Source organism: Maylandia zebra, linkage group LG16 (assembly GCF_041146795.1).
Source record: "Maylandia zebra isolate NMK-2024a linkage group LG16, Mzebra_GT3a, whole genome shotgun sequence".
NCBI lineage: Eukaryota > Metazoa > Chordata > Actinopteri > Cichliformes > Cichlidae > Maylandia > Maylandia zebra.
Window position 1 is genome coordinate 20,429,123 of NC_135182.1, and position 11,140 is coordinate 20,440,262.

The following is an 11,140-nucleotide window of genomic DNA, read 5'->3' on the forward strand; positions in this document are numbered from 1 at the left end:
ACACTGAGAGTAAGGTTGTACTGAAGGCATTAACTTAGCCAAAAAGGTTTAATAAACTCAGAAGAACAAATAAATACATTTTTAAAAAGATCCATCCCTTACATGTACTGTAAGCGGGACAGCCAGCGCTCTCTTGTGGCTAAAATGCCCAAGTGCTATATGACATGTTTCATTTATTCTTTGTCCAATTACTTTTGATCTTTCACACTACAAAATGGCTGCATCTTGCCCAAAAACTCTGTCAGTCTTTCAATTTAATTTGCTTATTCGGGTGAACAGTCCAGCTATTGTGTTGCAATACCAGCTGAATTCCTGGTGAGCTGATGGAATTTAGAAACAAGGTCTATGGAAATAGTTTCCCTTTGTGACAGTTTATCAACATTACATGTTGGTGCAGCTAAATCTGCTCTGGATTTTCATTTCTGGTTTCAGGTTTCAGTCTTTCTGTGCTTGAATGACGCAGGATATGCTTTTTCATAGTGAAGCTTTTGTTATAGTGAAAATACAGGATGTACCTCTACACTAACTTACTCTGTAAACATTTAATCAACTCAAGTTTTTGGACACAGTGTAAGTTGTGGTAAAAGGATATATGGCAACCTATTTGATCTTTAACTGTTTTTCTTTTTTTCATTTGACGACTTTTAGAGTCTGTAAGAGGTCAAGAATAGTAAAAAATACAATTATTGATGAAGGATTGAATTATTTAAACTTCTTTTGTGATCTGTTGATTATATCATATGAACAAAGCTCTTCTACTCTGTGCTACTTTGAATTGACTTTAAATTGAAACAGTTCATTATCAATACTTTTGTGTCATCTCACAGCTTTTTAGGTTTTTATCATCCTTTGAACTGGTCTCTAACTTCTCCACTGGGAACTAACATTCTGTCGTATTATCACACATATTTACACAAAAGCTGCCTGTGTTTCAGTTTCCGTACCTTCATTCATAGGTAAGTAACTTTTAATCCCAGCAAACACAAAGCTTGTCATTCAGAGCTGTGAGTGTAAACATGCTGTCCCATTATTTATGCAGAGATAGAATTATCCATAATATTATAATTTGTTAGCAAATTTGGTATAACCACTTCTGAGCCCTATATGCTTTAGAAATACTAAGAGCAAAGAAAAGAGTTGGAGAAGCGGTGAAGGGTGAAGGCAACAGTGGTGCCTGTGGTAACCAGAGCACTTGGGTCAATGACTCCCAATTTGGGTGAGTGACTCCAGCATCACTATCCGGCATAGTGCAGTCCTAGGAACAGCAAAGCTAGGGCACACAAGCACTCAGGCCTTTTAAGACCTAATCATCCAATGGTTACGTTTCCAAAAATATCTTTTGTTGTTTTGCTTTCATTTCAGCAGCTAACGATTCACATCCATCCACAGCTAGTTGTTGGGTAATTGTTTATTTGTTTTCATCTGATTTTTATATTTTTATGTTTGTTTGTTTTTATTTTAGCTTGACTAAGGTCTCTGTGAAGACTAAGTCCACTTAATAACTCGCAGGGCTTTCAATCACTTTATTTTCCATATCAAGATCTCATGTTTATCTGATATTATCACCTGGGACAAATAAAGGAAAAGTAAAAAGATAAACACCTGGTTGAACTACCTTGGAAAACGAATCTTAAAAGGTCCTGTTTTCAGCATTTTTAACTACACAGATTTTTTACCGACTTGCAGACTTACTTCCTCATTCTTTGCCTATTAGTAAACCTTTAAAAGAACTTGAAACTCATTTCTGCACTGACATAATATTTGCAGTGATGAAACATAACGTTTTTTTCTTCGCTTTAACTGTTCGCCCACAGTGTTTACTTTTTTGAGTCATGTGTTTCATAGTTCTCAGTAATTTCCCATTTACATTCCTCAGGAAACAAAAAACAACCAACTAACACTGTTGTGTACTATTCTTGCTAAAGTCTGTGGTTAAAATAGTGCATTGTTTACAATCCATGTTTTCTCTCACAGGTGTGGACTATTGCCGTCATGTTTTTAAGTAAAAAAATCAAAAGGCTGCCTCACTTGTTTACAGTTAACCTTTTCTTTGCACAGGTAAGCATGGTATTGCATTCATGAAAAACTAATAGCACCATTAATGTCTAATATGTCTAATGATTAAGTAAATCATATAAATCATATCTATATGAAGGAACTCACCTGTGGGCATTCAAAAATGACTAAGTGCCTGTATTTGTTATTTTGTTCTCTGTAGGTTCTGACTTGCATTGGGATGATCTTGTGGAACTTCGTAGTGAAGGAAAATAACTTCATTGGTCAGGTCCTGACTTTCACCTTATTATGTACCTCACTCTACAGCACTTTTATATGGCCAGGTACGCACACTACCATCTACCACAGGAAACCTACATTGAACTAATTCACGTTGGTTCATACTGGTGAGATGTATCTGTAGTGTGACTACAAATTTTGAAATTGATGTTTTGTTGTTTTAAGGTTTGATAGCACTCTCACTTGTGCTCTTGAAGTCTGAGGATCTGAAAGTTTCACCGGGCATGTTGGTCATTGCGGGCTGGGGGTAAGAGGAATGTGCACAGACTGGAAAACACGTCACTTTGGTTTAGACTGACATTCATGATGCAATCAACAATGTAAATGAATGAATATATCATAATATAATGTGATTTTGCATGACACCAACTCACTTAAAATTAAATAGTAAAAAAATGTATATCTGCAACCAAGTGTCATGCACGTTGTTCAGGGTAATCCCATTGACCTGGTTTTTATATTTTAATACTGTGACTGAATTTGAATTTATCTATGGTTGCAGGATTCCAGCTTTAATAACTGCAGTTTTGCTCATTTGTGGGGAAAAAATGTTTGGAGTCATTGATGCAGCTTTCTTCTATGGCAGAGCACAGGTAATAATACCCGGCGAAGTCATTTTCCTGTTTTCTGCCATGAAATTACAGATAATGAAATACAACCTGTATACAATTTGGATGTTTTCTTTCAGATAATCTGCACCACATTCGTAGTTGCCTTCAGCATATTCCTGGGAGGAGGCTCTCTTGTGTGTCTCAGCAGAGGAAGCTGGGCCCAAAATGTCCAAACTGAAGAGGTGAACTCATTTGACTCTCCAGAAGATCCTTTGATTGAAAATGAACCCGAAAACCAGACCGTGTTTGAGACTGACCCCCCACCAAGAGATCAAGGTGCGTCCTGTCAGGAAACCTTTAACAGACGCTGCTGGCTTCATTAGTCTGAAATCGTCAACAGTTAGGACGTTGTCAGATTAATGGATACTGAATATCTGAGGCACTAAATAAAGACCTTATCTACAGGTCATCTACACTTAAGTTCAACACAGTTCAACTTGTCTGTGGCATTCAACTCATTCCCATCAAAAACAATTTCAGTTAAAGTAGAAATGGTCTTCAGTTACCAAAGGACAATATATACATGCACACAGAATCATTCCTCAGAGGAATGACAGTAAGTTTCAGATTTGTTAAAATTCCATATCACCCACAAAATTACTCGCTTGTACAGGCAAAGAAAGGAATGTGAGAAAAGAACAGATTACATGCAGTGCTTTTGTTTTGACTAAATGCGAGAGTCATGGTCATAGTTCCACTGTAAACAACAAACTCTAGTATATGTAAACCAGTTCTGCAAGTAATGAGGAGAAACTATTTGAACCGCTTAATAAAAGACTCCATTATTTGATTGAAACACAAGCATTCGTAATTCAGTTTTTACAAGATCCCTCGTACCACTGACTGAAATGCAGCTCCAAACCCGATACCTCCAACATGTTTTACACATGGTTTGTAGACTGTCACAGTTGTACCCCTCTATCTGTTGCATAATTTGACGTACCTCAGCCTTTTCTCCGTGTTTAACTTCCTTCAGAATTACTTCTTTGCCAAGTTGTCTTTTAAGCATAGGCACAACTCTGGGTCATTCCTTCCATTTGGTGCTTTTTTTGTGTTTGACCGATTCATAGTAGAGTGTTAGGTCACAAAACATTTCTCTGAAAATGGCCAGGTACAGGGACTAAAAAAGGAGTGGAAAAAGCAACCGATGTCCAAAGAAAAACTTTGAAAGACCTTCTGAAAGCCTGAAAAACGGAGGCTTGAGACATTTTCACAGTAAAAGTCATAGTATATGTGTAATATTGTATAGTATATACTGTCACTGACCTGCATGCTTTTGTATTTTACAAGGGTTTGTATTTATCTATTTGTGTTCTGCTGCTGCCCCCCTCAGGTCAGTGTGAGAGTGGGTGCGAGTCCACAGACTGCCTCCTTGTCCAAGTGGAGGAGCTCCAACAGGTTGCAGACAGACAAGTGGCCCGTCATGTGTCTGCTTCTGACTGTCAGCCTGCTTGCTGTGAGTAAACAACCACCTTTCAGTTCTACAGTAACATGAAGTCAGCCTTCATCCGCCTGCATTATTATATTTAGTGCATCTTGAACCAAATCAGATACAAATGGCTGAGCTGTGTAATTTCCAACTCCTGTCACTGGAAGACTTTAAGAAACACATTCAGAGACCCCATTAGAAAAGTCATGTGTCTGGCTTTATATTTACTGTTGCATTCAATGTTACATATTTTTATTACTGTATGAAGAAATAGTGTATTAGGGGCATGTAGATTTTTTTTAAGAACTTACATGAAAAAGATACTTGGAATTCCCGCAGATAAAAAAGATGAATTTATGAAAAAAAAACCATTAACATATGTATAGAAAACACTTAAAATGTCTTTTTCTTTTAACGAATGCCCACTCAGCTGGTTCTACAAGCTGGTTCAGTGAACAGCGTTAGTTACCATTTCTAGTTCAAAGGTCTTCTTACATCCTGTTTTCACAGAATTTGTCCAGCTGCGTGTGGCTGCTCTTTAACCACAATCCTGGTAGACTCTACTTGGAGTTGCTCTTCTTTTGTGCTGTGGTCAACTATGGACAGGTTTGTGTTAGAAATATCCTGTTACCCACTCACACCCACAGCACTAAAGTCATGCTTCTCTTTTCCTGTTGACAGGGACTTCTCTCCTTTGCTCTTTTTGGGCTGGACAAACATTTGATTTTACTGCCAGTTAAGAGGTAAATGGCTTTTATATGAAACTGCCAAATTATTAAGCACATTCAAAAGTTTTTATACAAAGATGCTTTTCTGCATATCTTGGTTGCTCCCTTTCTATCACCTCAAAGTAGTCTGTTCATTCTCCTCTGAACTCTGAGGAGTTTTTACACAGTGTTTTTACAATATATTACGGTGTTCACTGATTTAATTTTGTTCTGTGTTTAGATTATACAGTCTGTGGTATGGAAAACAAGAAGAGCAGCCACAGAGTGATTTATCTGAGGAGATCAGGATGACCTGCACCCAGTTCACCAAATACCACAAGCAGCAGTGTTTTCATGACATCGTTAAAAAGAGAAGGTGAGAGCACATTGTCTTACTGACCACTGCTCTGGGTAAAGACTGATGATAAACATGGTATTTATAGTGTCTTTCTGTTCTAATGGACACTCAACGCACACAAAAAGCCACATTCACCCAATTATACAAGTGCTTTTTAAAATTTCCTAAGCACTTTGTCATGCACACACAGTGGGTTCAGTATTTTGCCCAAGGGTACCTTTACGTGCAGGGATTGAATCACCGCCCTTCCGATTGGTGATCAGCTTGTGCTACCTCCTGTTAATGTCTAGGCAAACCTTTGCTGATGCTCGGTGACTCACAAACCACAATACCTTCAAAACAAAATTATTCCTGATTCAGTCATTTTTCTGTGTGTGGGTTCTGTCTGCTCCTCTGTTTCTTGTGGCTCCTTTTACAGACAACTATCCTTTGGGTGAATTCTTCTTTTGACTTTCAGGTGTGGAAAGAAGACTATGGTGGACTGTTTTCTTGGCTGTGAACTTGTTGAGTGGCTTCTGCAGGTTGGTTTAGCTCAGGACCGTGGCGAGGCAGTACTCTACGGGACACGGTTACAAGAGGGTGGTGTGCTCCAGCACATCAAGCAGGAATACAGCTCCCAAGATAGTCCGCTGTATTATCGCTTCATGGCATAAGCTGCTTGCATCAAAGAAAAAGGTTTCTTTTAACCTAAAAGAAAATCAAATCAGTTCGAACAGGAAATTCCTGTACAGCAAGAGACTCAACGTACTATTACTAAATTCACCATCGTGGCACAGTGATAGCAACGAGGACCCCTGTCGGCAATGTGAGAAATGTTCAAAGTGCTGCACACTCTCATTCAAAATGTTTGTTGTCTTTACATCCAACATTTCAAGTTCATTTCTGAGACACTGAGTCACGGCTACAATGCTAAAACTTGAACACGAGCCATAAATAAATTATTTTAATCTAAATCCCAAAAAGTTCATTCTCATTATCAAGAAACTGACCTCACAGCCATGTTTGTCACATGTTTGCCAGTGGTGCCAGTGCAAATGTACTGTTTATGTTGGGGAAACCTGCCGTCAGCAGACACTGAAGAAGTCATTTGTATGAGTGACGAAACGTTTCTCCCACTGAAAACACAACGTCCAGATGACTTGGTATTCAAAGTGTGTCAGTGTATACTGTATGTGTCACACTGGATAAAAGGGGAATTCTAAATTTCAAGGAATGAACCTTTCAAAAGTTTAATGTTTTTGTTTTTACACCATAGATTTGATTTGACTTTGTTTCATGCCATTCTGTGAGTGATGAAGCACACAGAGGTGTATGTCCAAAAAGTCGCTCCTCTACTTAATCCTTTTCAATCCTAATTTCTACAAAGACACTTTTACATGTTTTGTTAGTTTTTTACTAAAAATCACTCACCAAATGAATAAAGGGGACAAATGATGTTATTTGATGTTATTTCTTTGGAAACCTTCACTGGATATTATTTATGAAGTTTTAACCAGAACTATAATTGTTAACATAGCAACTGCTGGCCAGTTTGATTAAAAAATGTCATTTTTCAGTCATCATATTGAAACATAATGTGGTAGCAATATACAATGAAAATGTATATCTTCTGAGCGTGATGGGAAAACACTTTTAGGAACAGCTGCAGATCTTCTTTTCTCTCAAGGTAACAAAATATATAAGGCGCATTTTCTGTGGCAAAATTTTGTTTTATTAAACCAAATTTTAATAAAATGCATGCAATTCAAAAATGCATCATCACACTTTGGCTGTATATTCATAACGTGTTTAAAAACAAACTTTTATTACAAAAGATTTCATTCTTGCATTATGTAATGCATTTGTTATGGAACATTTCTCATCAATGATTCATTAAATAAGAGTCAAGACTTTAATGTCATGGGATTTAAGAACATTACACTCTCTTCAACTTTCTAAGCAATAGTTCTGAACAGTATCCTGTTGTTTTGCAGGTTTATTGCACAAGCATTTTTGTACTTGATTAAAACGTAAAAAGCAGAATGCCTTCTGCTAGTGTCAAAGTGTGGAACTACGTTGTGGCTCTGGCCTCATTTTTGGCTGTAAACAGAAAGCTCCCTCTGGATAGAACTTGAAAACAAGTTCACCAGAAAATCTGGGCTCTCAACACCATGTAAAAGATGTTCCTCCATCTCTTTTATCATCTCCTTCTCCAGCTGCCTCATACCTTCTGTGATCTTCCTTCCTCTGTCCTACAGAGAAAGGAAAAAACACAAGTTGCACACGTTCAGAAAAAAGGCCCACACAAGACAAAATAATAATTTTACATAAATCGCAGGCTTGAATTGAATTAAACTGCAAAACCTTGTGGGACTCAATGATGGCAGCCACCAGTTCATGTTTGACAAACAACTCGTGCTTGCGGTCAGGCTTGCTCTGGAAGCGGGGTTTCTTCTTCACAGGGTCATCTAGGCCGTAACTCGGGGAAGACGTCTCCTTTAACGGGTGAAGGTTTTTCACGAAAATGAACGGTTTGAATACAGACCTGTTGTTACAAAAGAAGAACCCAGGAGATCATCAGTAGAAATGCATTGGAAGAGTGCTTTAAGCGCTAAAATAACATTAAGTACTATACCTTTCAGGATCTGGAGTTGCTGTAAAATAGTGAACCCCTGGCAGATCGGGATCCGTGGGTATCACAGAGACCATACTTCCTGTGGTCATGAACATGCCTTCCATGTTGATGCCACTATCTTTATCCCTCAGGATATCCATCATTGTCTCTGCTGTGATATGACCTTCAGTAAATAAAATCACACCAGTGGTGCAGATTATGTAACCTTTGTCCTCCTGTGACCCCAATTTTTCTGAGTGTGTTCATTGACTAACCGTTGCTCTTTTCCAACAACTTCTTCCCCTCACAGTATCGGCTCCCAGAGGCTTCTATTCTGGCTGTAGTCATAAAGGAGTAGACCGTGGCAAAGTTGAACTCAGTCTTCCCATCCCACCAGCCCTTACTTTGGGCATACGCCCTCATTTCAGGATGCTCCTTGTCTATCTTAATGGTGATGCCATACTGGTTTGAGATGTTGCGATATCCACCTGTAGAAGAGGAAAACATGAGCAGTCACTAAAATTAAATCTATTTTACTCTAACTTTCCTTTACTGAGGTAAAAAAAACAAAAAAAACACAAACAAAAACAACAACAACCGTCCTTTAAATGTTAGAAAGTATTCTGAATAGGACAGCCAGCACTCTCTGGTGGTCAGAATGTGTAAGTACATCTAGGACAGGTTTTGGTCTTGTTAAATCTCAAACACACCTCTTTCTTTCCATATATACTGAAATTAAAAGCTGAGACTTTGCCCTTTAATGTAGTAACCACTATTTTATTCCAAAGGACATAAAATGTGTGTAATTTTTGTATTTGTTCTAATGCCACGTATAGACTAATGTATCTAATCTACTTAAATTATCAGTGTAAATATCCAACTAATGTGCATTTTGTTATGAGGCTCACCTCTTGAGTCCTGCAAAATTTGCAGACTGCAGAGTAGTGAGCGATTCAGTCCTTTTGTGCTTTTTATGCCTTTTAATACCCATAAATGTGCACACACTGAAAATATTTATTCATCTTCTCTTCTGAATTTAACAGCTCCCATCCATTATTCTTTTTACTACTACTTATCACAAACATTATATAAAAGTTACTGGTCTATTTAGGATGTCTACTTTCCCAGAGTATTCCCTGAATTGGCCAAAGAAGTCTTATGTTCAGAGTGAACTTTTTCTTTCCAATTACCTTCGACTCTTTCTGCTGCCCAGTACTTTCCTGACGTTTCCAGGAGCCATGCTTCCTTCCTGTCTGAGATGAGGAAGCTGTTGTGGTAGGTGAAGCTACTTTCATCCTCCATGCACGATCCTCCCTGACCGTACTTCTCCAGCAGCTCGGTGATAACGGTCACTGCGTTCTCAGCTGTATCAGCTCTCTCAAGTCCAAGCCTGTGAAATTGACAAACAAAATTTTAAACGGAGACCATGCCATTACATTTTCTTTTGCACATCAGGATACATTAAGCTAAGTATATAGATACTTTAAAAAGCAGACAACTTCTATACAGGCGGGTTTACCTGACGAGATCCATGCCGAGGAGAGCCTCCTCGCCATCTGCACTCTGTCGGCCCCACACTGCTTCATTTCCAATGCACACTTGATGCTCATTTGCACCCATCTCTGCCCCCCACAGCCATGCTGGTCTGCTCAATACAACTGCATAAGTGTGGGCGACCTGCTCAATCTCTATATATGTGCACTTTTCACAAAAAGAAGAACACACAAGGGCAAAAGGTATTAATGGTTATCAGCTGGGACGCTCCGCAAGGAGTAGCACTGTGGTAGACTGAAGGTTGGAGGGCAATGATATGGTCTCTTTATTACCTACCTCAACCTTCTCCCCTGCAGCATAGTCTGTGGCAGGAAAATACACAACCTCCTGGACTTCATCGCAAGGCCTGTCAGAGTTTTTCCCAAAAATGATGCGCTGTCCCTCAGTGGATGGGGGCAGAGCCACAAAGGTGTCACACGAAGATGGGCGCATATTAATCCCAAACTATCTAAAAGAAAGGTCTTAGTTATCCAAGACAGTTTTCACTGGTGCTCAGATTTAGCAGATGTAGTAAACCGTAAACACACAAAGTCACTTGTAAGCCCTGTAATGTTAATATACTGTTGACGTATAGCGCTGAATAGCACATAAGCAGACTTACCCAGCGTTGTTACCATCAGTTTCTATTCTCGTGCGTTTCTTTCGTCTGTCAAAGTTCACAAACGCGGAAACAGTGCAGTCACGTGACCGAGATGAAGTCAGTTTCGTTTTCGTAGTTAAAAGAATTGCGCACAACTGTTGCTGTCAGTTTTATTCTTATGTACGTTTCACTTCACTTTATCAAAAGAGATAAAAACATAAGAAACTAGTGTTCCAGTTTCTCAAGGGGATTAAAAAACGTTAACAGAGAGAGAGTTATTGTGTTTAGGCCTGTGAGAATAAAACGGTTTTAAGTTTTCTTTTGAATTCAGACACTTTTCTTATTGAACTCAGGTCAGCAGGCACATGTTTCAGGACCACAGATCTGCACCTGAAGACCCGAGAAGTCTAGTTGGATTAAAAGCACTGAACAAGTCATTGGTCCTAATGTACTGGGTGGCCAAACCATTGAGAGTTTTTCTTAATTAATTAGTAATTAGTAATTTAAATATGGCCTGTATTTATATAGCGCTTTACTAGTCCCTAAGGACCCCAAAGCGCTTTACATATCCAGTCATCCACCCATTCACACACTGGTGATGGCAAGCTACATTGTAGCCACAGCCACCCTGGGGCGCACTGACAGAGGCGAGGCTGCCGGACACTGGCGCCACCAGGCCCTCTGACCACCACCAGTAGGCAACGGGTGAAGTGTTTTGCCCAAGGACACAACGACCGAGACTGTCCAAGCCGGGGCTCGAACCGGCAACCTTCCGATTACAAGGCGAACTCCTAACTCTTGAGCCACGATCGCGCCAAAATAGTATTTTCACATTCCCGTGTAAGGACTATGACTGCTGCTTTCTGAGCAAGATGAAATCATTCTTCTAATGATTCTACAAAAAACAACAACAACAACAACAAAAACAGCATTGTAGTAATCTAACTTGCTTGATATGAACGCATGGACCAAAGGCAGTTTCAGATAAGAATGTAACTTTTGATGTATTTTTC

At 39.1% G+C, this 11,140-nt stretch overlaps 2 protein-coding genes across 4 annotated transcripts; one reads left to right on the forward strand and one right to left on the reverse strand.

Moving 5' to 3' along the window:
* The first annotated feature begins 2,994 nt into the window (after nucleotides 1–2,994).
* Nucleotides 2,995–6,839, forward strand: LOC112436119 (lysosomal cholesterol signaling protein). The gene is made up of 6 exons (XM_076874997.1): nucleotides 2,995–3,182; nucleotides 4,240–4,362; nucleotides 4,846–4,941; nucleotides 5,017–5,078; nucleotides 5,284–5,418; nucleotides 5,858–6,839. Exons 1-6 carry the CDS (start codon nucleotides 3,129–3,131, stop codon nucleotides 6,051–6,053), a joined length of 666 nt encoding a protein of 221 aa, XP_076731112.1. The 5' UTR covers nucleotides 2,995–3,128; the 3' UTR covers nucleotides 6,054–6,839.
* Nucleotides 6,840–7,088: 249 nt separating this feature from the next.
* On the reverse strand, nucleotides 7,089–10,233 carry scrn3 (secernin 3). Of its 3 annotated transcripts, none has more exons than XM_004557751.4 (8): nucleotides 10,149–10,233; nucleotides 9,824–9,991; nucleotides 9,513–9,694; nucleotides 9,184–9,383; nucleotides 8,269–8,481; nucleotides 8,015–8,165; nucleotides 7,744–7,924; nucleotides 7,089–7,631 (listed from the first exon to the last, which is right to left on the reverse strand). In XM_004557751.4, exons 2-8 carry the CDS (start codon nucleotides 9,977–9,979, stop codon nucleotides 7,470–7,472), a joined length of 1,245 nt encoding a protein of 414 aa, XP_004557808.1. In that variant the 5' UTR covers nucleotides 9,980–9,991; nucleotides 10,149–10,233; the 3' UTR covers nucleotides 7,089–7,469. The 3 variants fall into 3 exon arrangements, with proteins under 3 accessions (XP_004557808.1, XP_004557806.1, XP_004557807.1); XM_004557749.4 differs by having other exon boundaries at nucleotides 8,015–8,177; XM_004557750.3 differs by having other exon boundaries at nucleotides 8,015–8,177; nucleotides 9,824–9,995; nucleotides 10,149–10,230.
* Nucleotides 10,234–11,140: the final 907 nt, after the last annotated feature.